The sequence below is a fragment of the Myotis myotis genome, unplaced genomic scaffold, assembly GCF_014108235.1.
Source record: "Myotis myotis isolate mMyoMyo1 unplaced genomic scaffold, mMyoMyo1.p scaffold_m19_p_17, whole genome shotgun sequence".
NCBI classification, from domain to species: Eukaryota; Metazoa; Chordata; class Mammalia; order Chiroptera; family Vespertilionidae; genus Myotis; species Myotis myotis.
In genome coordinates, this window is record NW_023416321.1 from 38,040,112 (window position 1) to 38,066,832 (window position 26,721).

At 46.1% G+C, this 26,721-nt stretch overlaps 4 protein-coding genes across 9 annotated transcripts in view; 2 read left to right on the forward strand and 2 right to left on the reverse strand.

Annotated features, from left to right (window-relative positions):
* KIAA0753 (KIAA0753 ortholog) overlaps positions 1-8,684 on the reverse strand; it is a 67,113-nt gene extending 58,429 nt beyond the window's left edge. The window contains exons 1-2 of one of the 2 annotated variants that reach the window (XM_036341210.1): positions 8,659-8,684; positions 7,757-7,834 (exon numbers count right to left, since the gene is read on the reverse strand). The gene's annotated coding sequence lies outside the window, so the exon portion shown is untranslated. Of the gene's footprint in view, positions 1-7,350; positions 7,443-7,756; positions 7,835-8,658 lie in introns of those variants that run through there. The other variant, XM_036341212.1, reaches the window with a different exon arrangement.
* TXNDC17 (thioredoxin domain containing 17) lies at positions 11-2,407 on the forward strand. 3 transcript variants are annotated; one of them, XM_036341214.1, is made up of 4 exons: positions 25-385; positions 1,043-1,124; positions 1,538-1,613; positions 2,226-2,407. In XM_036341214.1, the coding sequence occupies exons 1-4, from the start codon at positions 190-192 to the stop codon at positions 2,292-2,294; spliced, it is 423 nt and encodes a 140-aa protein (XP_036197107.1). In that variant the 5' UTR covers positions 25-189; the 3' UTR covers positions 2,295-2,407. The 3 variants fall into 3 exon arrangements, with proteins under 3 accessions (XP_036197108.1, XP_036197107.1, XP_036197109.1); XM_036341216.1 differs by having other exon boundaries at positions 33-512; XM_036341215.1 differs by lacking the exon at positions 1,043-1,124 and having other exon boundaries at positions 11-437.
* MED31 (mediator complex subunit 31) lies at positions 1,265-8,781 on the reverse strand. The gene is made up of 4 exons (XM_036341217.1): positions 8,659-8,781; positions 7,757-7,834; positions 7,351-7,447; positions 1,265-3,899 (listed from the first exon to the last, which is right to left on the reverse strand). Exons 1-4 carry the CDS (start codon positions 8,684-8,686, stop codon positions 3,707-3,709), a joined length of 396 nt encoding a protein of 131 aa, XP_036197110.1. The 5' UTR covers positions 8,687-8,781; the 3' UTR covers positions 1,265-3,706.
* On the forward strand, positions 8,743-26,311 carry CUNH17orf100 (chromosome unknown C17orf100 homolog). Of its 3 annotated transcripts, none has more exons than XM_036341218.1 (3): positions 8,743-9,794; positions 14,907-15,035; positions 24,524-26,311. In XM_036341218.1, the coding sequence occupies exon 1, from the start codon at positions 9,145-9,147 to the stop codon at positions 9,496-9,498; it is 354 nt and encodes a 117-aa protein (XP_036197111.1). In that variant the 5' UTR covers positions 8,743-9,144; the 3' UTR covers positions 9,499-9,794; positions 14,907-15,035; positions 24,524-26,311. The 3 variants fall into 3 exon arrangements, 2 of the variants coding, with proteins under 2 accessions (XP_036197111.1, XP_036197112.1); XM_036341219.1 differs by having other exon boundaries at positions 14,911-15,035; XR_004972948.1 differs by lacking the exon at positions 8,743-9,794 and adding an exon at positions 11,957-14,014 and having other exon boundaries at positions 14,911-15,035.
* The last annotated feature ends 410 nt before the right edge of the window (positions 26,312-26,721 follow it).

Here is a 26,721-nt window from a genome sequence, read left to right on the forward strand (position 1 = left end):
AGGGCGGCTTGGGAGCCGTTAGAGCTCGAGAGCCACGTCAGGGTTCCAGGGCTGCGCGGCAGCAGGTTTTGCAGCCATTGTCTATGGGGCTGGGGCCGAGACCAAATTAGGAAAGAAGCCTGGGTTTCGGAATGGAGCCAGAACGGGAAGGTCGGAGAAGCGAGAGCAGAAAGGCGGTACGGATCAGTTATGGCCCTCAGAAGCCTCCGTAGCCCCCCATCTCCCCAAGCTTTTGGGCTCCTGCAGTCACCTGGTGCTCAGCCCACCCGGAAGCAGGTTCGCCCCGCCCCACGTGGGCCCCGCCTCTGGGCAGTACCACCCGGACTATCTTCCCTCGACTATCCTCGGTTCCCGGAGCGCGTTCCCCATGGCCCCTTACGAGGAGGTGAGTGTGTCCGGCTTCGAGGACTTCACCCGGGCTGTGGAGCAGCACAAAGGCAAGACCATTTTCGCCTACTTTACCGGTTCTAAGGACGCCGAAGGGAAAAGCTGGTGCCCCGACTGCGTGCTGGGTGAGGCCGGGGTTCGGGGCTGCTGCCCAAAGGGAGTGGAGGAAGGCAAGGCCGAGGTTCTGGCCGGAGAGCGGAGTTCATGGCAGAGGGAGGAGTCTTACTCCTGGAGGATCCGCAGGGCTTTCTAAGCTGGCATTTTGCCTCCTTGTCCCACCTTGTTCCCTTCTCTCCCGTTAAGTGCGCTCCCGCCCCAAGAGTGCCTTCTGCCATTCGACCCATATCATCTTGACAGCTAGTCCTTTACGATTTTTCACTTCCTCAGTATGATTAGCGTCTTGGTGAGGACGGGAGTTGATGTCCTTTGCATAGGTCAGCAAATATGCCTTTCATTCTTCTGGGCGTCTGGACCGGGACGTAGTTACCCTTAAAGTGGCTTTTAAATCAGAAAACACCTGCCTTCTGTTAACCTCAGTTAACTGCAGGTTAGGTCTGAGTTGTTAGCAACATGAGGGGAGGGGAGAGGGGATGCTGTTTATCAGGGCTTGGTTGTAGAGTTGATGTGATTATTTTATATCAACTTTTTTTTTAAGCTGAACCAGTCGTACGAGAAGGGCTGAAGCATATTAGTGAAGAATGTGTGTTCATCTACTGCCAAGTAGGAGAAAAACCTTAGTAAGTGGCAATATATACTCTCTCCCCCAGACATGCACTGCACTCTGCCAAACAGGTGGGAAGGGCCCCGGGACTCAGGTTCTATGTCTAAGGTACAGTGGATGAGTCAAGCAATTAGAAGATATAAATACAGATCAAAATTCTGAATGTTCAGCCGCTTGTATTAGAAGGGTAATTCAATAAATTTAGTCTAGTGTTAGTTCAGAACTTAATTGTCTTTACATACATATCTTAATCACACTTTAAAGGAAACTTACACAGAGGAATAGGTAAGTCACAGTTCTTAAGGTTTTTAAAATGTTTACAACAAAATGATTACTAAAAAACTAAATGTAGGAATATATCAAATATTAAACAAAATATAAGAAACATAGTAAAATGTTTTTCATGATCACTTTTTCTTTTCATAATAGTTGGAAAGATCCAAATAATGACTTCAAAACAAACTTGAAAATAACTGCAGTGCCTACACTCCTTAAATATGGAACAGTGAGTATCTTTCTTCAACTATGTTGGGGCTACAGTTCACCCCGTCACAACTCTTTTAACTTGTTCTGGATTCAGATATGGAAAGGTCTTGACATTTCATCCAAACATCACAGTGCTGTTCAGAGTGCATCTGTCCATCCCCTATGGACAATCCCAATAAACTGTTAGTAATGTAAATAGCTAAGTATTACATCTTTTTATGCTTTTTAAAAGTTATTAATTTAAAATTCTATAAGCACTGCTCAAGAAAGTTGATTTACACATGGTTTCTTAAACACTGGCATCAGTGGCTGCTTGCCAGTTAACCCATAATTCTGGTTGAAAAGGAACTTCTAGTCATAGCTCTGGGATTCTAAACTAAAGAATAGAGGGCAAGGGGGTGGCACTGGACTTGCTGTCTCCTGTTTTAGTCTAAGTTTTGAGTCAAGTATTTTAATGACTGAACTTAGAGCAAATATCTTGTTTCATAAAACTTGTTACAACTAGTTAATAGTTTCTGAATGGCGTACTTTCTGTTTAAATATTTGTGTCATTCAAGGCTGAACAACTCTATCCCCTCCTAATAACATTTTTATAGCTGTGGGTTACGATTTGACTGTTCTTCTCTTACAGCCTCAAAAACTGGTAGAATCTGAATGTCTTCAGGCCAACCTCGTGGAGATGTTGTTCACTGAAGATTAAGATTTGATTATGACAGTTGTGTCTTGATTTCCTGATTTATTCTAGTATAAAAGAAATTGCATGCTTGCTTTGAATTCATGTTAGGCATAAATAAATGATGATTTTAAAAAATGGCATGTCTAAACATTGGAGTGCTATACAAATGCTCATGAACCCTGTTTGTTTGTAATATATGGATATCTTTAAAATATAGGTAAAATAAGTCTTCAGGAGTGGTAGTAATAGCATAAAGGAATGTGTTATTGGAGATAATAGGAGTATCTGAAAGCCCCTAATAGTAAATTTGCTTCCAAATCTCTGAATGAATTTTAGGATCTTTTAATTTAAATCCCATGAATTTACACAGAAATATTGTTCCTAAAACACCTTTTTGGCTTTAGAATGCAGAACTTAAGCTAACCACAGCACAGCACAGCTAATCCAGCCCCACTTCATAGAGGCAGCTTTGTTTCACAGTCTGAACGTACCTCACTACTTGGGATGAGGCAGGGAGCAGAGGCTAGAGCCGATACAGCCAAGCGGGAGGAAGGATTCCCCCTGAGTCAGTCACACTCTGATTACCACTTACTAGCAGTGTAACCATAGGCAAGTTACTTAAACTGTCTAAGCCTCAGTCTCCCCCTTTTGAACAAAGATTGTTCTAAGACTGACATGAAAATGCAGCTAAGCACTAACACGGTGCCTGGTTTGTGGTGTCTGCCAAATAAACGTTAGCTTTGCCAAATGAGCACAAGTATTTGGAATTCCTCATCTTTGTTCTAGTCTAAGGTCAAGAGTCCAATTAGTTAACTATCTATCTCCCTGCCATCACTAGGTCAGCGACATAGCAATGATTCTTCCATTAAAGCTCTTTGCAAAGCAAGTAGTGAGACAGGTATGTCCTCTTCTCCTGCAGAATGTAAAAAACCTTATGCCGTTCCTGCTCTGGGATTTAAAGAGGTCACTGACTCTATTTCTTATGTGGATAAGGAATAGTCAATGACTACTATGTAGATAAGAAGGGTGGGGTAGCTGACCTGAGGGACAGTAAGGTTCCAGGAGATGGACTTGCCCCAGCCCCCACTGTACATGAGGAACAGAGCCTGACTGAGTTCAGGATGTTTGGCGGCCCTCCCCCTGCCCCATCCTCACTGCCTCCTTAAACTGGTCTAAAGCACCAAATGTTTCTGTCCTTAGTTGAGTGTGTTAAATACTAATAAAAATCTACAAATCCAGAGGGAAATCAAAGAACACTTTTGGCTTAACAGAAATAATCTACTGACAATGAAAAGTTAGTTGGATTAAATAGCACACCAAAGGTACTCAGTGCTAGCACAAGAAAGTAGGTAAGATGAGTCTTTTTTTTTTTTTTTGGTCTTCACTGTACAGAAGCAACATATACAGTCTTAGGAGCCTGGTCTGGATCCAGCTTTTCATTTTCCTGAGGTGTTATTTTGCTGTTGCTGCTCTGCCAGGGCTTGCTGAAGGCGCATCCGCTTCCGGGAATAGTGCTGCCAGTGCAGAATTTGCTGCTCGTCAATAAATTTCGCACACTGAGCATTCACCAGCTCCTTGCGGAAGTGTTCGTACTGGAGTAGTTCTAACATGTGCAAACACTGAGGGTACCTGGGTTTAAGTTTATCAATTAATGACTGGCATCATTTAAGTCAATAACTCCAAGCTCTAATTCAGTTACTCATGTACAAATGATCTTGCAGCTACAATTTCTGTAACATTAACTTAGAACACTTTGGTAGCATAGTTCTTTTTTTTCTTGCTCAAAGAAACTAGTGATCAAAAGTGAGAATTAAGCAAAATTTTCACAAGTGAGAAAACTTAAGATCAGAAAGATTAAGTAACTTGCCCAAGATCACACAATAACTGGTAAGCAGAGTCAACATTTGGGGGCAAATCGAGTTAATCTACTCTGGTGGTTTCCAAAGTGACGAGTAGGAACACTTAATTTTTAGTAATTAATGTGTTTGATAACTATTGGTTTTCCATCAATAATGATAAAAAGTCAGGGTCAATTTCAGAAAGAACTATGCACAAATATTATACTCTAGTTTTCCATGGGGATATGGAATTCTGAAATTATATATACTCTAAGACTGAGCAAAGACCTAAGTAAATGTACTGTGGATAAAGAGTCAAATTTCTGGCTATCATAAAAAGAAACATGAGGAAAGGGAGAAGGCAAGAATGAACCCTATTTTTGAGCAGGAACTGAAAACAGCAGTATGAACTCATGACTTTTTAGACAGAAACATAGAGCCAGACACAGATATGTGTTCTCAGTTTGTGTGCTGACAAGGCGTAGGAACAATGGCATGGTGGTACTAGCAAGCAGTTTAGTGCCCAACTTGTGGGTTTTAAATAGCATTTTCCAGAGTTCCTTGGAGAAATGGCTGATTCCGGGCTACGGCAAGGAAAAGACAAGATGAGCCTGGGATAGTGTGTAGTGCCAAAGAAAAGTGCTCAAAAATTATGTCAGAAGTACTCCAGAGACCATGTGAAGGGGCTCCTAGTGGCCACAGCTGGAATCACTAGAGCAAGGACATACATAATAATAATCCACAAGATAAAAATTAAGATGCCAAGAGTCCACAGTGATGTAACTTTTAAAAATGAATGAATAAGTTGGGAACAAGGGAATGTTCTTTACAACTGAATTCCAACTACTAAATTGGAATTATGATGGAATTGGAATTAGAAAATCACCACAGTAAAAATTCTTTGAGGCAAGTATCTTCAATAGATAATTAGTGGGTAAAAGTGTGAAACATAGTTTCAAAGTATTTCCTCACAACATATTAAAAAGAAAAAATAGTAACTTGATATAGAGAAAACTGGCAGCTACCACCTCAACCGAGTGATCAAAAATAACATCATCAGTGGTGGGTAAATTGACTTCTGTGTCACAGTCATGGAGGGAAAAAAAGACTGACGAACTCAGGTGGGAGGAGACTAAGAGATGACAAAATGCAACATATGAGCCTCCACTGGATACTGTACCAGACATAGGGCATTAGTAACACAGCCTGTGAAATCTGAAGTCTGTAGATTAGAGAAGGTTAGACAGTATATTGTTAATGTTCTAATTTTGATCATTGTACTGTGGTTACATAAGATTTTTAATATTTAGAATATATGGGTGAAGAATATATAGGGATGCTCTTTACTATTTTTCCAAGCTGTTTTGTAAGTAAAATTATTTCAAATAGAAAAGAGATAAAGTTTAAATGAGTAAATTAAAAAACACTAAATCAGCCCTAGCCAGTTTTGGCTCAGTGGATAGAGCATCAGCCTGTGGACTGAAGGGTCCCGTGTTCGATTCTGGTCAAGGGCACATACCGGGGTTGCGGGCTCAGTCCCCAGTAGGGGTTGTGCAGGATTCTCTCTCATCATTGATGTTTCTATCTCTCTCTCCCTCTCCATTCCTCTCTGAAATAAATAAAAATATATATTTTTAAAAAGTAAATCATATAGGGAGTACACAGAGCCAAAACTGGACAAGCGGTAGAAATGACACGTTTGGGAAACAGTATACTCCTGCAGTGCTCACGGGGAACCTCGAGCCATAGTTTAGATGACCATCTCAGCAGTGTGGTGACTGAAATTAAACTTGTGGTGTCTAATTCAGTGTCCATCACTGAGTCTCTAATCTACATACATACATGTTGGGATCTAATAAAGTATTTACTGTGAATTATTAAATGAATAAGTGGTTGTTTATAAAGAGCCAGGAAGGGTACAGAGGATCCTGCAGGCAGCTTCATGAATCAACTATTAGACCAGTGGTTCCCAACATGAAGCACATGCCCTTTTGATTAAGGGGAACAATTCAAGAATGGAGTTATTAACAGTGAATTTTTTGCATTTCTTATGGTTCTAGGGGCCTCACAGTATATAAATATATATTGTGACATATTTATGCATTTCAGTTCTCTATTATATATTTTGAAACTATTTGCTATTTTTTCATATCACTTCACATTATTTTTTTAACAATTTCTTAGTGACTTCTTCCTCAGTATTCAACTGTCCTTTTATTTTTCTCTTTCATGGACGCCATGTTCTTTGGAAGCTTATCTAGACTTAATGGTCTTTAGGCTTCCTCCATAGAGGGCAGCCTTAGGATTTTAGAGATGCTTAGGTGGGGCATGGCCAAAAAAGGTTGGGAGCCACTGCATTAGACATAGATCAGAAAAGTGACTTGGATAACAAGTGCAAGTTTGAAACATTTTCCTCTCAAACTTTGCTTAGAAAAAAACAAAGTTTCATTATTGCTTTTTTTACTGCCTAGTTAAGACAAAGAGGTGTGAATTCAAAGTTTACTTTTTACCAGTAAAAAGGAATGCTTGTGATTATAATATGCTTTTTGCAATTTAGTAACTATTAAAATGACAACATCTTTTGCACAACCTAAATTATGTGTATGTGTGTGTGTGTGTGGGGGGGGGTGTTCATTTATTTTTAAAATGGGCACAGTACAGCACATAGGAGGCCCTAAAAAACCAGTAGCTATTAAGACTCTGGTAAGGTTACCTCCTCCAGAAAACTGTCCTTACAAGTACCCCTTTCTACATTCTTAAACTTTTAGCCTATAGCTATGTTCCTGCATTTATAGAATGTGGATTCCTTGGGGTCAGAAAACCAGTGAGATGGGGTGAATAGTACAAGATAAGGTCAGATAAGACAGAGGCAGATCATATAGAACTTCAGCTCAAGAGACTGAATTTTATTCTGGATGCACTGGGAAGCCATTGAAAGATTCTAAGCAAGAAAGTAACACGTTGTGATTTACATTTTCAAGAGGTCAATTTGGCTTCTGCATAAAGAATTGTTTTGCTTTGTTTGGCTGGGGGTGAGAGGGTGGGGTGGAGAAAAAAAGGTAGGAGTGGAAGCAAAGATAACCAGTGGGCAGATCACTGCAATAATCCGAGATAAGTGTGTCTTGTAAGGTGGTGGCAACTAAAAGTGGAGAGATGGGTAAAACCAAGAAGCCTGTTAAATATCAGTGTTTTCGAGTATAATCAAGTATATACATATTTAGGACTATTAAAATTAAACTTACTTTAGATACTTGGCATATTCTGGTTCTTTCCAGTAAAGCAAGTACTTAAGATAATTAACAAAAGCTTTGTCTTTGAAGTAACCTCTTTGGGCAAGAACTGAAAGGCATAAAAAAAAAAAAATGCATCTGTAGAGCAAACCAATCCTTGAACCACTGATTTGTGACTTCTAACAAAGAATTTACACACATAACATCCCCACCACCAACACACACTGAATTCATAAAACAAGTCCCAGCTTGCTCAATTATATATAGTATATACACCAGTATAAGTGCAGCAATAATTCCGTTCAATTGAGAATGTATAAAAGCAGACACTAAAAAAAACAAAACAAAAAACAGACACTAATGAATTGCAACTCATCTGTCAGAAACCATTCATTCAATGAGGTGCTCAACAACTTACAATTAAGATAATTTGGGTTAGCTAAACACTGCACAAATTCCAACTCCAACTGAAACCGAAGTCGATTTCCAGCATCATCTAGGAGAAAAGATAACGAAAATCACCCAAAATAAAGGTCACTTTATATAATGTTAACTTGTAGAAAGAAAACAGCAGTAAAGAAGCCCAACTAATGCTGATAGGTATTTCTACATGAAGGGCAGGTGATGATTGTTTTTCTAAGAGGGGATAAACATTCACAAGGGTAAGAAAAGCCCTGATTAAAGTGATTATTTCTCTAAAGTTTAAAGTCATCAAAGAAAACAGGAACACACAGGGGGCAGGACATTTATCACTTGTGAGCCACTATGTAGAGATTTTGACGGTGACCACTGGGGTACGTGGTAATAACTGTGCCTTCCCCTATATGAATACTGCGTTAAAATGTTAATGGGATTAAATTAACAAAAGCTAAGCGAATGCTAAGTCAATCAGAAAAGAAAGTTTAGAATTCAAGCTGAAAAAGAGACGGAACGTGTGCAAGACCAGGGAGCGCGTGGGTATGTGAGGAGCGTCAGTGGCAGAAAAATTCACAAGTGTGTCCGCGATATTTCAAACTTAGACAAGTTCATCTGAGACGCAGAAAACAAATCGAACTCCTCCGGGTTAGTCTCGCCCGCGCCAGGAAGCCCACGGGGTGGGTGTCTGACCAGCAAGTGAGGGAAAAGGCCTGCGAACAAATCAGCCTCTGGAAAGGCCAAACTCCCTTAGCTTTTCCAGCCGCGACAAGAGCCCTCGCGCCCCCGGGTCCGCACTGTCACCCCGCGGAGATGAGGCCTGCACGGCGTCCCGGGAGCTGGAGCAGGCGTCCCGGCCCAGGACCCGTCTGTCCGCGGAGACTCGCGGCTCCGAGCGTTACTGACCTGTCTCCATAGCGACAGCCGCGGCCATCACCGGCTAAAAAGCTCAGCTGCCTCCAGCCCCACACAGCCACCGCCAGGAGTGGAGGAGGAGGTTCCGGAAGCCGCGGCTCCGCCTTCCTGTCGCGGGGCAGTGTGGGATGTGGGGGCGGGCACAGCCTAGCGTGGGAGCGGGAGGCTCCGCCCATCCCGGGCCCGCCCAGGCTCGCCCGGGCTCGGCCGCCGACACGCCTGCGCGGACCCCTAAAGGCGAGCGCGCGGGGCGGGGTCCGGTATTTGCAAGGGAGAGAAAAGCCCGACAGAACCCGGTGCCTGCATGCCATGGTGTTGGGGCACTCTCGTCCACCCTTGTGCCTGCGGTGACGTGACACGCCATTGTGACATCATCCCTTCCCTTGTGATGTAACCCAGGGGCGAGACTCTCGGGGAGTGTTAGGCTGTGGGGCCTCCCGAGGTCTCGTGGCCTCCCACCCCCTTTCCACCCGTAGAATGGCCTCACCCCTGCGGGGAAAGACCGCTTCGCCCCTGGTGGAAACCACCCGCTACAAGGAGACATCGACGGTCCGCGTGGAGACCTCGTCCCACCGCGTGGAAACCTCCTCCCGGCGGGTGCACACGTCTTCCCGGCAGGTGGAGACCTCCCAGGTCCCCTCTGGGAAGCGGCTTCCTCGCATCCTCGAGGTGTCCTCCCAGCACGTGGAGACCTCCTCGCAGCGCACAGAAACGTCCTCCCGCCACGTCAGGGCCTCGTCCTTGCGCGTGGAGACGTCTCTGCACCGCGTGGAGAGCCCTCCCCGGAGGGACAAGACGGCAGCCAGCCAGAACGTAAAAATGTCCCGATGAAACACTTCCCAAAGGCCACGGAAGGGCCATGGCCCTCGGCCAGGACCACATTGCCTCCAGTTTGCAGCCACCAATGCCAGGTGGACCAATCAGAGCAACCGCCTATACATCAGCCTAAGAAAGGCCAATCTGCAGTTTCCGGACTCAGCCAACATTTACTGCCCACGCTGCACCTTGGACCTTCCTGCCTTTGACCCAGGCAACTGTTTTAACGGGAAGCCAGCACAAGTGTCCAGGTCCTTTCTCCTGTAGAAATTGAGTTGATGGATAAGAGGCTGTTTGAACCTCTGAACCAGGTGAGTTTGAGATTCATAGTCCCTTCACTGCCTAGGGACAGGATGCAACCAGAAATGATGCCGGTAGGATGATTGTATGCCTGCTAAAAACCTGAGGGTCGTGGAACAGACTTTCACTCATTCAGTAATTGGCCTTTGTTTGTTTCAAAATAAGCAGGTTTTGGGTGGGTTTTTTTTGTACTAAGCCCTGTACATGGTAACCCCAGCTGTACTTTTTAACATAGTTCTAGTATAGTTAGAAATGAAGGTCACCAGTCAAGACTAATCTTAGAGCCCTAGCTGGTTTGGCTCAGTGGCTAAAGCATCGGCCTGTAGACTGAAGGGTCCGGGGTTGGATTCCAGTCCAGGAGCACATGCCTGGGTTGCAGGCTCGATCTCCAATAGGGGGCGTGCAGGAGGCAGCCAATCAATGATTCTCTCTCATTGATGTTTCTATCTCTCCCTCTCCCTCCCTTTCTGAAACCAATTGAATTAAAATTAACAAAGTAAGATATTTTCTTTAAAAAAAAAAAAAGAATAAACTTAGAGCAGTGGTTCTCAACCTTCCTAATGCTGCGACCCTTTAATACAGTTCCTCATGTTGTGGGGACCCCCAACCATAAAATTATTTTCGTTGCCACTTCATAACTAATGTTGCTACTGTTATAAATCCTAATATAAATATCTGATATGCAGGATGTATTTTCATTGTTACAAATTGAACATAATTAAAGCATAGTGATTAATCACAAAAACAATATGTAATTATATATGTGTTTTCCGATGGTCTTAGGCGACCCCTGTGAAAGGGTCGTTCGACCCCCAAAGAGGTCGTGACCCACAGGTTGGCGACCCACAGGTTGAGAACCGCTGTCTTAGAGCCTTGGCTGGCGTGGCTCAGTGGGTTGAGCATCAAAGGGTCTCTGGTTCGATTCCCAATCAGGGCATATGCCCAGGTTGCCGGTTCAATCCTTCGTTGGGATGTGTGCAGGAGTGGAGCTAGAGCAGTGATGGCGAACCTATGACACGCGTGTCAGAGGTGACACGTGGACTCATTTTTTTGGTTGATTTTTCTTTGTTAAATGGCATTGAAATATATAGAAGGGAAACTTGACCTGAGATATGAGGAGGTGGAGGGGAGGACATTTGAGTACCCACTCTATCCCGGATGGTATTCTCTCACTAGAGCTATAGCAGAGGGCCAGATAGACAGGGTCTGGCTCTCCAGGAGAACAGGACAGTTCCCTGTTGTGATTAGCACCGTGGAGGAAACGAACCAGTAATGTGGTAGAGAGTGGAGGTCAGTGGCTCTTCAGATAGGATGGTCAGGGATGGCCTCGCTGACTAAGCACCGTTGGAACTGAGATTTCTGTGCATGAACAGTGAGCCATGCAAAGACCTGGAAAGAGTGTATTCTAGGCAGAGGGAACAGCAAGTGCGAAGAGTGGATGGGTGCAAGCTTGGAATGTTTAAGGACCAGAAAAACCCATGTGGCTGGAGTTTAACGAGGGAGAGTCATGGTCGGGAAGAGAGGATGTTAGAGAAGTAGGCAGGAGCCAGTTCATAGAGGTCTTGTAAGCCAGGCAAGGAGGGGTTTTACTGTAAGGTCAGTGGAGAGACGTGGAGGGTTTTCAGCCCGGGAGTGACATGATGCAATTTATATTTTTAAAATACCCTGCCTTCTGTGTATAGGATGCAGGACCGTGGTTCTCAGCTGGGGGGGGGGGGGGGGGCGGGGGGGGTGGTTCTGTCCCCTCACAATGTCTAAAGACATTTTTGTTTGTCACAGTTTGGGCGGGGGATGGGGGAGAGTTTTGCTACTGGTGTCTGGTGGTTGGAGGCAAGGGATGCTGCTAAACATCCTACAGTTCATGAGACAGCCCCTCCCCACCATATACACCAAACAAAGAATTACTTAGCCCAATATATCAATAGTGTGATATTGAGAAAACCTGATGTAGGGGACAAGCAAGAAAACAAGAACTAGTTAGGAAGCTAATGCAGTGGTTTAGTAAGATATGATAGTGGCTCATACTAGGGTGGCAGGAGTGGAGCCAGAGCAGTGATGGCGAACCTATGACACGCGTGTCAGAGGTGACACGCGAACTCATTTTTTTGGTTGATTTTTCTTTGTTAAATGGCATTTAAACATATAAAATAAATATCAAAAATGTAAGTCTTTGTTTTACTATGGTTGCAAATATCAAAAAATTTCTATATGTGACACGGCACCAGAGTTAAGTTAGGGTTTTTCAAAATGCTGACACGCCAAGCTCAAAAGGTTCGCCATCACTGAGCTAGAGAAAAGAGGCAGACTAGGGATGGGTTTGGAGGCAGAGCTGACATGACCGGTGGATATGGAGGTGAGGGAAAGAGGAATAGAAGAATCAAGGATGACTTCAGTTTGGGCTTGAGCAATTTGTTGTATGGTGGTCTGGCCATTTATGAGAAATACTGGAGGAGGACCAGGTTTAGGAGGGAAAATCAGTTCCGTTTTGGCCATGCTGAGTTTGAGATTCCTGTATAAGACCCAAATGGAGACACTGAGTGGCAGTTGAGTGCAAGAAGCTGGCTACCATGAGGGAGGTGAGGATTGGAAATATAAAATGTGGGCCATGGCTGGTGTGGCTTAGTGGTTGGAGTGTTGGCTGGAGCACTGGGGAATCACGGGTTCAATTCCTGGTAAAGGGCAGATGAGGATTAGCAACAACAAAGAAATATAAAATGTGGGGTCATCAGTACATAGATGGTATTTAAAGCCATACAACTAAGCAGCTATCGTCTGCCAGCCTGTCTCACTCATTTTATGCTGCCCGAGTGAATTTGAGATCTTGTTCATCAGGGAAAACTGAACACCTCATCCCTCCCTCTCATCCCCACAGGGCCTGGCTTGACCTACCTAATTTTTCCTTGCCTATTGTCCTTTGGCAGCCACCTATAAGTGAGAACATTTGCACTAAAATGTTAGATAAATGCTTCGGGAAACTTGACTTTCATGCGTCTTAAAACAAAGTTTAAAAGTTCACGTTTTGTGGGGGCGTTTTTGGTGGTGGAGGTGGGGCACATGGACATTAATGTGTAGTCCTAGCCCCAGGTTCTTATGGGATAGCTGAAGAACAACGAAATTGATCTATGACAGTGGTTCTGAACTGGGGACAGTTTTGCCCCATAGTGGACACTTAGCAATGTCTGGAGATATTTTTGCCACAACTGTGGGGTTGGATACTGCTGGCATCTAGTGGGTAAAGTTTTGGCTTGAGCAGTTTGGTATATGTTGTATGCCACCAAACATCCTACAATGCACAGGTTACCCCCTACCCAACCCCTGACAACAAAGAAACACTGGGCCCGAAATCTCTATATGACCAAGGTTGAAAAACCCTGACGATTCTAAAACATGTTCCATTGAGGAAGCACCCCACTAATCATAGGATTATGCTGTGGGAGTGGTTTAGAGGTAGTGACCTGTGTCACATCTCAGGCAGGAGCTCTCAGAGGAGAGGGATATGTTGCCCTTTGAGGAGACCATACATCTCTGCTTTCAATAATTGATGTGATATTTACCCCAGGAGGAAGCCGATCCCATCTAACAGGAGGTAAGTGACCTTGATTCTGTGGGACCTTTTTGTGAGGTAGAGTACTAGCTGGTTCCAGACACTGTGCTAAGTCATCACCCACATGACTTCATTTAATTACAGGGTTGGGCACGGGGCTGCCCAGTAGAATAGGGGCTCAGGCAAGAGGAAAGTTACAAACCCAGAGGCTCCCCTCATGCTCCTGCCTCGTAAAACTTCTGCTATAAACTAATAATTAGACTCTGGCATTTTAGTCTTTGGTGAGCTTACTGCTTCTTGTAAATATGACAGACCGTGTACATTATATACAAACACTCTCTTGATCAGTGTGTGTGTGTGTGTGTTTTAAATGACTAAGGTAGTTGCTTTCTGTATCAATGTTCTTTATTAATGTATATTACAGAAGTGATATGTGCTTAATGTAACAGATGAAATAATTCAAAAATGTGTAAAGAAAATTTAATAATTTGTCATCATCCCTTTGCATTTTCATCCTTTGGAAAGAGTGTCAGCCACCTGGAGTATATCCTTCTAGACTTTACTGTGTTAACTGCTTTGATTCCCCCTTCTTAGTAGTACCTGTAAGACTGGTTGGAAGGATTCTGTGAAAAAGCCAAACGCTGGGTTTCTGGATGATTGATTCTCCTGGGAGGATACAGAACTATGGTACCTTCTTTCTTTTTGTTATCCTTGTTACCTAGGTTTCTTCCTCCAAATTTCATTTATCCATGTTTCAAAGCAAAAAGACAAGAGACATGAAGAAAAGGATGTTGACAAGATATTTGCCATACACACTGGTTCACACATCAGATCCCACAGCTCGAGGTGGTCCTGTATACTAAAGCAGCTTATATCTGTCACAGTTTTAATGTAGCTGCTGCATATGATACGCGTGTGCTGCGCATATTGTGTGTCAGCATTCTCCCCACAGAGCCCTCTCTCGGAAGCGTCAGAGGAGCGCAGGTGCTGTTGTACCTGTGACCTGGTATATAATGCTGAGCGCTTGTGTGCAATGAAGAGCAGAGAGCAATACTGTCCCTCCATTGCCAGCCAAGAAAGCCGCTAATGGCTCCATCTGCTAATCCCTCGGATTTGTTGAGCTAGGAAATAGCTGTCATTTGCCTTCGGTTGTTGCCAGTCAGGTCACTTGGAAAAATTAAATAAGTACAAGTCAGCACCTGTCATTCTCCCCATAATCCGTTCATTTACATAGAAGCTGAGGGCAGCTTACAAAATTCACATCTGTATTTGCTGTCAGTTGTTGAAAATGCTTCAAGTGAAAGACTGTTGTTAATAGAATACTCTTTCCCCAGATCACACAAGTCAGGGGAAGAATTAAGAGCCTGACCAGCAAGATATTTGGCTCAAGTTCTCATTTAGATCTCCTAGGATTCCGGGTCTTCCATCCTTGCTATTGCTCCCATCCCAGGATGGCCAGTACCAGTGCCCAAGCCCTGGATAGTTGACCCAGCCTCCATGGTTCCTCGTGCTTATATGGGTTCAACATGTTAATAGGCTGGGGAAAAGTCACTGTTTAAACTTTTTTTTTTTTTCCAAGACAGTTGACCTTCATGGTACAGATGGAAAAACTGAAGTCCAGAGAAGCCAAAATAACTTGCCACCACTATCCACTTGCAACCACTATTTACTGCCTCTCAAGATGGTTTCTTTTGATAACCATATAAAGGTAGGTGTAGTGTCCTTACGTTTAATTTACAGTGAGCATAATAGATAATACTAAAAATAGAAAAAGAAGAAATAGAGACTCTATTTATATGGAATCCTACAAAGCACTGTCTTTCCTATGAGGCCCCCAAAACACCTCGTTAGTATTTGGAAGATCTGTTATCAGGTGCATAAACATTTAGCATCATCATTTCTGCTTGATAAATTGGCCCCTTTATCATTATAAAATGACTTTTTTAAAAATATATTTCATTGATTTTTTACAGAGAGGAAGGGAGAGAGACAGAGAGTCAGAAACATCGATGAGAGAGAAACATCGATCAGCTGCCTCCCGCACATCTCCCACAACCCAGGCATATGCCCCCGACCGGAATCGAACCCGGGACCCCCCAGTCCACAAGCCGACGCTCCATCCACTGAGCCAAACCGGCCTCGGCAAAATGACTTTTTTTGTATCCTCCTCTGAGGATACTTTGCCATTGATTTTTATTATTTTACTAAAGGCCCGGAGCACGAAATTCATGTGGGGGGGGGGTCCCCACTCAGCCCAGCCTGCACCCTCTCCAATCCGGGACCCCTCGGGGGCTGTCTGACTGCCAGGATTGGACTTAAACCAGCAGTCGGACATCCCTCTCACAATCCAGGACCACTGGCTCCTAACTGCTCACTTACCTGCCTGCCTGCCTGCCTGCCTGATTCCCCCTAACTGCCCCCCCCTGCTGGCCAGGTCACCCCCAACTGCCCACCCCCCGCCAGCCTGGTCGCCCCTAACTGGCTCCCTGCCGGCCTGGTCGCCTTTTACTGCCCCACATGCCAGCCTGGTCGCCCCCATTTGGCTCCCCTGCCGGCCTGGTCACCCCTCATTGCCCCCCTCTGCCAGCCTGGCCTCCCTCAACTGCCCCCCCGAGGGCCTGGTCACCCCACACAGCCTGCTGCTCAGTCGTTTGGTCATCCCTCACTAACCCCCCTGCCAGCCTAGTCCCCCCACGCAGCCTGTTCGGTCGTCTGTTTGGTTGTGATGGTCACTTAGGCTTTTATATATAGAGATTTTTTTAAATATATTTTTTGATTTCAGAGAGGAAGGGGGAGTAGAGAGAGAGATAGAAACATCAATGATGAGAGAGAATCATTGATGAGCTGCCTTCTGCATGCCCCCTACTGAGGATAGAGCCTGCAACCCTGGGCATGTGCCCTTGATCAGAATCAAACTCAGGACCCTTCAGTCCCCAGGCTGACGCTCTATCCACTGAGCCAAACCAGCTAGAGCTCCATTGATTTTTAGAGAGTGGAAAGGGGGAAGGAGGAGGAGAGAGAGAGAAAAAAAAAGCCCCCAGAAAACATCGACATGAAAGAGACACATCGATTGGTTGTCTCCCAGCAACCAAGGTACATGCTCTTAATCCCTTAACTGGGAATCAAACCCAGGACCCTTCGGTCTGAGGGCTGACACTCTAACGACTGAGCAATCTGGCCATGGCTGAAGTGACTTTCTTGTTTCCCGATAATATTCTTTACTCTGAAGTCTATTCTATTTGATATTAACATAGGAACTCCAGTTTCCTTTTTAAAAAATCTTTATTGTTGAGAGTATTACAGATGTTCTCCTATTTCCCCCATTGCCCCCCTCCACCTGGTTTCTGCCCCGTCCCATCTAGCTTTCTTTCTATTATTGTTAGGGTGGTGCACCTTTCCCTGCCCTTTTACTTTCAGCCTACTTATATCTTTATATTTAAAATGGATTTGTTGTATTATATAGTTGGATCTTGTTGCTTTTTAAATCCAACCTAGTAATTTTTGCTAATATGGGAATCTTTATACAATTTATGTTTTCTGTAATTATTGACATAGTTGGGCTTAAATTTAGCTGTTTGTTTTCTATTTGTCCACTCTAGTCTTTGTTTCCTTTTCTTCCTTTTGTGTTAATTTAATATTTTGTAATTATTTCATCTCCTTTGTTGGCTTATTTACGCTTTTTGTTTTATCTTAGTAGTTTCAGTAGGGTTTATAGTATACATTTTTAACATCATCTTCTACCTTCACATGATGTTATGTTACTTGACATCTATAATAATAAAAGTGTAATATGCAAAGCAACCAAATGGCCGAACAGTGGAACAACCGTCGGACTACCATGCTATGACACCCACCGGCGCCAGGCCAGCCAAGGTGGGTGTGATGCGATTGGTCGGAACATGGCCATTGCCCCATGATTGCCCTGCAGAGGGAGGCCCAGGCCACCAACCGGTGGGCTGTGGCAGGTGGGCAGGGCCTCGGGCCTCCCTCTTCAGGGGTCCCAGACTGTGAGAGGGCACAGGCCAGGCTGAGGGGCCTCCCCCCCCCACCCCCCATGCATGATTTCATGCACTGGGCCTCTAGTATAATACAAGAACCTTACAAAAGTATACTTCCATTTTTCCTGACCTTTTTTCTATTGTTGTCATACATGTTATAAACCTCACAGTACACTGTTAGCATATTTGCTTTAAACAGTTGATTAGCTTTTAAAGAAATTTAAATAATTTTTTAAAGCTCTTTATTCACATAGTTAGCAATTTTGGTACTCTTAATTTTGTGTAGATCCAGATTTTCATCTGGTAGCATTTTCCTTCTGCTTCAAAGACTTTTTTTTAAATCCTCACCTTTGAATATGCATCATTGATCTTAGAGAGAGGGGAAGGGAAAGAGAGAGAAAGAGATCACTCGGTTGCCTCCCACATGTACCCCAACTGGGGATTGAACTTGCAACCTAGGTATGTGCCCTGACCAAGAATCAAACCATTAAATACTGGTGAACTCAATTTAGTGGGTCACAATTAGCATTTTTAAAAATAAAATAGAACAGAGCAGAAAATATCAGAGTAAATCACACCGTTAACACATTAAGCACCCAGTCAGTTACCAGTGACTGACACTATACTTTCCGTCTTGAAGACAAAACAGGCTGGGCGCTTAACGGAATGAATGGAGGGAGGGGGAAAGCTTAAGACAATTTATAACTCCGTGTCAAAGTCCTTTTTTCTTTCTTTTTTTTCTCGGTAAGAGAACATTTATTGGGTAAATTACAGAGGTAGAAAAAGTAATTCCTGGAAGAAATGGGCTTAGGAAACAAGTGCTAGAGGTGAAGGAAGGCGCTTGGGAGTGAGGGAGCTAGTGGTGCCGAGCCTGGGTGTGGAGGGGAAGGGAAGGGGAAGGTGTGGGCGTGCCCCTGCGAGGCAGAGCCCACTGGGTCCTCTGTCCTAAGGGTTTAAGGGTGGAGATTTTAGGGGAGGTCCCAGGGGAAGATCTCAATAGAATACCCAGTAGCTTTCCAGGTATGTCCATTCAGGGTTGTGGTCTCTATTGATTGATGGGCCGGCACCAGGGCGTCATTATGCCACGCAGCTGGTCCTGAGGTCAGCAGTGGCTGGTTGTGTTGCTTTTCTGGGCCTGGAGCTAAGGACAACTGAGGCCTAGATGTTATCTCTAGGGAGGAAAGGTCACCCTGGGGGCGAGGTCCCACCCTACAATTGATTGTCTGTTGCTAAGCACCTGGGGCTTTCCACCCTCCTGACCTTATTTCAATCTCATGGCGAAGGAAGAGGCTTCTACCTGGTCAATTCAACAAGTACCTATTGGGAAGGACATTGTATAGGAAAAGAGAATGGTTAGATAAGAAAAAAGTTCTGGTTAAGAATTATTAGATTTATTGAAAGACAGATAAAGGCCGTTGGGTCCCTCCCCAAGCTGAGCACATAGGTAACTGATTTCTCAGAGGTCTTATTACCATGAAAATTCACCAGAAAATGGCTTAAGCATTTTGTCAGAAATATATTTGATTCCCAAGAAGAGGTTTGTGGATTACATCCCCAAAACATCCCTGACCCAGCCCAAGTGTAGGGCAGTATCTCCTTCTACAATATAAAGGTGTTTCGTGAACACGTTTCAGTACCAATGTACTCTGACTTGCCGTGAGATTTATTCTTTCCTGTGCACCACTGTGAAGAGGTTTGAATTCCTTAGAGCTGAGATATGATCAAGGCCTGGAGGGTATGAAAACCTGCCCTTGTCTGCAGAAAACCTCTGTCATTGCAGATCCCTAGAGGACATTGTCCTGGATGTCTTTACTCACCTTCATATCTGTTGGTTTCAGAGGGCTGATCAGAGCTTTGTCCTTTGTGGAGCAGGCCTGCTTTTTGCATGATAATGAGAATTCATTTGCAAAAGGACCCGGATGCTAAAATAAAACCTTTGAAAACCATCCATCTATTCTAATATCTTTGTTTTACTTAATGAGAAAGCTGAGGCCCAGAGTGAGAGCACCTTGTCAGTCACTGAATATTTATTCAGTGTGTACTGGGGGGGAAATGCAGCTAGCCCTCCAATGTGTAATTTCACCACTATTTTACTTAAGCTCTAGTGCAGTGGTTCTCAACCTTCTGGCCCTTTAAATACAGTTCCTCATGTTGTGACCCAACCATAAAATTATTTTCGTTGCTACTTCATAACTGTCATGTTGCTACTGTTATGAATCATAATGTAAATATCTGATATGCAGGATGGTCTTAGGCGACCCCTGTGAAAGGGTCGTTCGACCGCCAAAGGGGTCGCGACCCACAGGTTGAGACCGCTGCTCTAGTGGGTGTTTAACAATGTTTCGGTGCACTGGTTTAAAGAAAACATGAGCAGTTAGCCTTCAGTGTGGCCGAAGGTGTGACAGGGACATGGTGCACACTGACTGGAGTTGGGGAATTAGGGAACCAACTCAGTAATGTCTCGTGAACTTCAGGAGAAAATCTGGGGCTGTGACACCAATTCTGTGGATTGCAATCAGCATTTTTCTTATTATTGAAATAAAATAGAAAAATGTAGAGTCTATCAGAGTGCTCACACACATTAAAGATAAGAATGGCTTTGTGAGAACTTAATGAATAGTTACCATGTGAAATATATTCATACTGGGAGACACTGTCAAAACCAGCCGTGGGCAAACTACGTACTTTGAATTTATATTAGTTCACACAAACACTCCATCCATGCTTTTGTTCCGGCCCTCCGGTCCAGTTTAAGAACCCATTGTGGCCCTCGAGTCAAAAAGTTTGCCCACCCCTGGTCAAAACAGTTGGAGAAAGTGCATGTCTGAGGTCTCCTCCCACTACAGTGCCCCGAGTCATGGCCATCTTCACGTTGGTGCCATGACACTCAGTGGACAGCAGAGGTCAGACCACCCTTGCACAGCAGCGAAGGCTGATTCTTGGACGACCAGAAACCTAGGCTGAGTGCCAAGCAGGACAGAGGCCCGAGGGGACAGTTGTTGACAGAAGATCCCGCTCACTTGCCCACAGGAATGACAGCTTCTGAGGGGACTCTCCAGATGGCTTTGCTGCGGCCACTTTGCATTCTCCGTCCGGGACTAGGTTCTGGTCTCTGACTTTCAAACACCCTGGGGGTGCTTCCCGGGCCTTGTTTTTCTCAGACCAGCTTCCTCTGATTCAGGAGCGGGCCCTGGCCATGCTGGTTCCTCTGGGGAAATCGAAGCATCGCCACGTGGCATGCCCACGTCGGTTTAGGCGCAGTGGTTCTCAACCTTCCTAATGCCGCGACCCTTTAATACAGTCCCTCATGTTGTGACCCCCAACCATAAAATTATTTTCGTTGCTACTTTATAACTGTAATGTTGCTACTGGTATGAATCGGTATGAACTGATATGCAGGATGGTCTTAGGCAACCCCTGTGAAAGGGTCGTTGGACCCCCAAAGGGGTCGCGACCCACAGGCTGAGATCCGCTGATTTAGGGGGACTCCTGTGCTTTATATTCACTTCCTAAAGGAGCTTTGACACCTGCGAGCAGTAAACATGCACTGAGCACTGACCTTCCCCTGGACACCATTGGAAGCACTACATTCTAACCCACGCATCCGCGTGACCTTGGGGCAGAGAGAACTTAAGTGTCTTATCCAGGGTTACCTGTTAGGGAGGAGCAGAGCCAGGATTCAAACCCAGGCTGGCTCTTAACCACTCGTCTGCTGGTAGGAGAGGAATAGGTAGCTGTTCCCCTAGTAATGTATCTATGTTAAAGGCTAGTGAGGCTGCAGGGTGTTCAGGAGAAATCCTGGAGACCCCAGAAGAGCAGGGATGGTAAAGCCCGAGACAGGAAAACAAGGTGGGCCCGCTGCCCTCCGCTGTCTGAAGGAAGCCTCAAGAGCAGGACAAGAATCAAAGGGTAAAAAGCTACAAGGAGGTGCATTTGGGCTCAGCAGAAGGAAGATTTTCTTAAACGTATTATGAGATCTATAGCCAAACACAGAAAGCCCAGCCCCATTGAAGCTTTTCTAACCGTGGAGCCAGCCCCAGGATGGACTAGGCTGCCTGCCCGCCGTGCAGTAGTGTGCTGTCTCCCTGAGCAAGGACAGGTGGAGGCCAGGCCACCACTGGGGAAGAGATGCCTGTTGGGCAGGAGGGAGCAAGAAGCCTGAGGTCTGAGCGGGGAAAGGAGAAGAAAGAAGTGGGAAGTCCGTGGGGCACCTCTCCCTCTCCTGCTACATCCCCCCTGTTCCCAGCCTGGACTCCCTCTTCCCCATCCGACCCACCCTACCCCTAAGCCATGCTTCATCTTATTTTATTCTCTCCCAGACTTCCTCCAAGAGCTGTCTGCCCTTGCTGCTTAAGCTTCCCCACCTGATGTCTTGTCTACCCTTGCAGCCTCGCTGCACCAAAGCTGTCCTTTCCAAGGTCTATTCCTACGGTGCCCAGTCTTAACTCCAGTGGCCTCTTCTCAGCCCCGTCCTCGCCAACCCTTCTGTAGCATTTGAAACTGGGAGCCATCCTCTCCTTGAAATGTTCTCTGGTGGTTCCCATGCGCCTGCACTGCGTCTCCTGTCCCTCCACCCCACCAGCCCCTGATGCCTTCTCCACCTTGCTGGCCTTCATGCTAATCATTAAATAGGCCAAGTTTATCCCTGTGTTTGCACTTTCCATGTTTACTGCCTAGAATGCTCTCCCCCAGATTCTTTTAATGATGTTTGCCTCTTCACATCATTTAGGTGTTAAATCAGATATTGATTTTACTGAAAATACCTCCTCCCCCACCTTCATCGCACTTATCCACTAACCCTTCTTATATATTTTTCCAGTGTGAATTTATTTTGTCACTCGTCTGTTGTCTATTTTCTCCATTGGAAGGGCACAGACCTTGACTCGTCACTGTATCCCCAGAACCTGCAGGAGTGCCTAGCACAGAGCAGGTGTGCAGTAAGTGTTTGTGATACGAGCAAACTAAGGAATGAATGAACGGTCACGGTCAGTTTCAGGACCCTCAGCCTTTGAATCAGGCTGAGACCACCACTGCACTCTCCTCAGAGGCCTGGGCAGTGTGGGTCCTTGGCAGGCCCCCAGGTGAGAAGCTGGGGAGGCTGAGGCAGACTCCTGCACTTGCCCCTGGCCCCTGATGTTCCTTCTTCCTGGTAAAATCCTGTTCTCCAGGCCCTGCTCCATTTCTACCTCCCCAGGGAGCCTTGCTGGGCCCTCCACCCCATCCTGAGCCCACTTCCTGGGTGTTCTCATTCCCCAACGCCGCAACCTCTTCACAGCACCCACGTGATCGCTCCTTGAATTATTCTGCCTTGTTTACTCCTGCCTCTCCCTGAGATTGAAAGCACGTCAAGGGCAGACCATGATGAAGCCTCTGTGTTCAGTCCTGTGCATGGACTGAATGAACAAGGTTAGGCTTGTCTGGACACAGGCATGCCACTGAATGTCCTCAGCCCCTGTGAGGCAGGGACGTGGTTTCTCTGGAGCGCCATTAAGGGCATGTTTGGAGAGCCAGACAGGCTTTGAATAAGAATTGTTTGGTGACACATGCTCATTCATGCCCTACGTCATGGGTGCTCAACCTGTGGGTCGTGACCCCTTTGGCTGTCGAACGACCCTTGCACACGGTCGCCTAAGACCATCCTGCATATCAGATATTTACATTACGATTCATAACAGTAGCAACATTACAGTTATGAAGTAGCAACGAAAATAATTTTATGGTTGGGTCACAACATGAGGAACTGTATTTAAAGGGTCAGAAGGTTAAGAACCACTGCCCTACATGGTCTCTTCCCTTTCTTGTCATTCACCCTCGAGTTAGTGAGTTCTTAGTCACTGCCACTGTGGGGACGGCCACTAGAAATGAGGGGAAGAGGGAGAACTGGTGGTTCAAGTTCAGAATCCCAGCTGTGCCTCCTGGGGAGCAGGCCAGGAGGGGAGCCCCACGACTCCTTCCTTTGCCTGCAGTCTGTTCTAAAGTGCCTTCACCCCAGAATGCCCCAGCTGGGAGCCCAGACTTCAGCTGGCTTACACAGAGTGCTGTGCTCCCAAATAGCAAGACATTTCAAAGCTGAAACATCACTTCATCCCTTTTCTTAAATGAGGACCCGACTCCACCGTGTCTGTTCTGGTTTGGCTCCGCGAGGTGTGACATTGGAGTGACCCAGCGGACATCACCCAGACGCCCCAGGACCCCAGCGTCAGCTGCCTAGGTGGGCAGGCTTGGCCAGGACTGTCTCCCCACCAGTCTGAGGTCTGTGGGTTAGGCCTCTTGGTTAGAGAGCTCCAGACGGGGAGCGGCAGGGAGGCCCCTAGGGAAGACAGAGTGTCTGTGTGGCCAGCGGGCGTCAAGGACCACCGGTCACCAGCAAGGGCGGGGCTGCCGGGCATCCAGGCGGCTGTTTTGTGTCATTGTTAATTTCATATGGATAGTGTTATTTTCTGCTTTTTGCACATATCATAAGGATCCTTAAATGCTATTATTTAGCCTTCAGATTCCCTATTTTAAACAACATTCCCGGTGCCCATTGACCATAACGGATAACACTGCGCTCATCATCTCTGATGTACAAGCCTGTCATTTTTCTGTTGAATTATTTCCTCGCAACACATTCCAAGAAGTGGAATTACCACAGAATGAGAGATGAGCGTTTTAATAGCCCTGGAGCCGTATTGCCCAATTTCTTCCCTGAAAGGCCAAGCTAATTTACAGGGCCCCGGGCGGTGTGTCTAAGCTGGTTTTCCCACAGCCTGGCAGCTGAGATGGTATCATTTGGTTAATGGGTGCTAATTTAGTAGGCGTAAAGTGGCACACCGGCTCCTCTAATTGTGATTCCCTGATTGCAGCCAGGATGAGTGTTCTGGGCGCTGGTCTCCTCCTGGGAGTTCACTCCTGGGATGGCCTCCCTGCCCACACTGGGCCTCAGCCTGTCCCTCTCCCCACCTCTGCCCTTGCTGTGTGCCGTCTTGCTCTCTCTCTCTAAGCCTGTCTGTCTGCCATGGTCTTTCAGCTTCTGATTCGGGGACTTCCTCTGGTTTCTAACTGGGCAGGCACGTGGCTGGTTCGTGGCGGTCCTGGACAGGCCCTGACAAGCTGCTGGCTACACCCCTGGCCTAGAGGGCCTCTCTCCCCCACCGAACTCATATGGGGCCCCTTTCTTCCTCTGGGGGCTCTTCAAGAACCCCTTTTGTCTTTCCAGGTGGCCTCAGCTGGGCTGATCTCCCGAGAAATGGTGGGAGTGACCAGGCTGTCCCTCAGTGACCCCCTCCAGTGAAGTGTTCCCAGCTCTCCACCTTCAGAACAAATGGACCTGCTTGTCCTGGCAGTGGGGATGTGGGTCCCCAAAGTCCAGATGTGGATAGCAGCGGGGCCCACAGCGGTGACCGCAGCTCAGGCTCTCTTCCTGCTCCGAGCCCCTGGCCCGAGGTGGCAGAAAGAGCTTCCTTCTCAGGCGAAACCCACTTGTTCCAGTGGATGCATGGATCCGTGGCCACCAGCACTCCATGGTGCGGCAGAGACAGAGCGGGCTGGCGCACTGCCCACTTCCAGTGGCGTTGAAGGTTCCTAGGCACCTGGGGAGATTTCAGGAAGACTTCAGAAAGGCAGCTGACCCCGCGGGAAGTCGGCGCAGATGCACGTGGGAGCCTGTGGCTGGCGAGTTGCCGACTCTGGGCACTGGACCTGCTGCTCGTCACTGAGGCGGGCGGTCTCCGCTGTCACCTCTCAGATACCACGGACCTTGCAATTGGAGGCTGTTAAAAGCTAGAAACTCAGACATCGAGTTCTAGCTTCTCATTTTATTTAGACCATTTTTAACACTCATCTCTTTTAAAAATGATTATAAAGTAGTGCATGCCTATTCTAAAATATTTGGAAATACAGAAAACAAAACGAAAATATATAACCCTGTAAGGTCACCAAAGATAACTGCTGCTATATTTCCACCTCAACTTTTTTCCTGTGGTCGTGTATGTTTTTATTATCATAAAAACACATACAATTTGTATCTGTCTTATTCACTTTAAATATAAGCATTTTCAACATAAAAATGTTCTTTATAAACACTTCTAATGAGTGCATAAGTGTGTTTTGAGTGGATACACCATGAATACTTACTGTTACCTAAATATTGGGCATTTTATATTTTCAGTTCTTTGAGAGCATAAACACACATTGAAGTAAACATCTTTTAAACATACATCTTTGTCCACAGTTTGACTTTTCCGATAGGTTCGATTCCTACTCCTAGGATATAAGCATGTTTTGCGTGTGTATTTCCCAGAGGCTGAACTAATGCTTGCGCGCCTTACAACACAACCAACTACACCAAAAAACACCACTTTAAAAACATTTACCGATTAGAAAGGCAATTAGACTATTGATTCCTTTTACCAGGTGAACGGAGACTTGGTGAGGGAAGGGGACATGCCTAGGGTCACCATAGGAGTGTGTGACCTCATTGCACCCTCACGACAGCCTGTAGTCGTAGTGGAGGAGCTGAAGCACATGGACAAGGTCACCTGCCCAGACCCACCCTCAGCTCATCAGCCGAGAGGCCTGAGTGTGACCCATGTGGGCCACCCCAGGTCCCACGTACTCAGAGCTGCTGTCCCCAAATAGGTGCTGGAAGGTGGTTTGGGGCCAAGAGATGAAGGGACTTGGGTTTGGATTTACCCTGTAGGCAGAGGGGCGCCATGAAGCATCAAGGCTGTGTTTTACAAAGATGTTTTTGGTGGACTGGCTGGGGGAGGCTGGAGAGAGGGCGGCCAGTTGGAGAGATATGACATGCAGATGATGTGAACAACAAAGAGACTGCCCAGACGCGTGTGGGCTGTGGGCTGTGGGCAGTCAGGAGCGTCAGGGGTCCAGGGAGGCCTCCCGCTGTGTCCTTTCCACTTGGCAAGGGCCATGTTTATCTGCTACACGTCAGGCAAAACCTGTGCCAACCACCAAAGACTCCACCTCAAGTCTAGCAAATAAGAGAGAGGACGGTATGGATTACGTTATATTTAAAACAAGCCCACACAATGCCTGTAATTTTTTATCCTGACTCCGTAATTATAGCTCGAGACCAGTTAGATCATAGTTATCCCTACACTGACCTGCTGTTGGGACACGTGGAATTAAAGGCTTTGCCGCGCGAGATTCTATTTTGGATGCCGAGCACTGGCAGGTAACGGGCCTTTCGCAAGGCCCATCTTGTTGGCGGTCCTCCTGGGCAGCCTGCATCAAGGCCAAGTCAGCACCGGCGTTCAAGGAGACCACCGGTGCTGTGAACAATTGGGGTGCTGCAGCTTCGCCCTGCGGAGTGGGAGTCTGGAGATCGGAGGAAGCTCCATACCCTGGAACAGGCCAGCCTCCCAGGTCAGTCCCATCTCAGAGCTTCAGCCTCCTCCC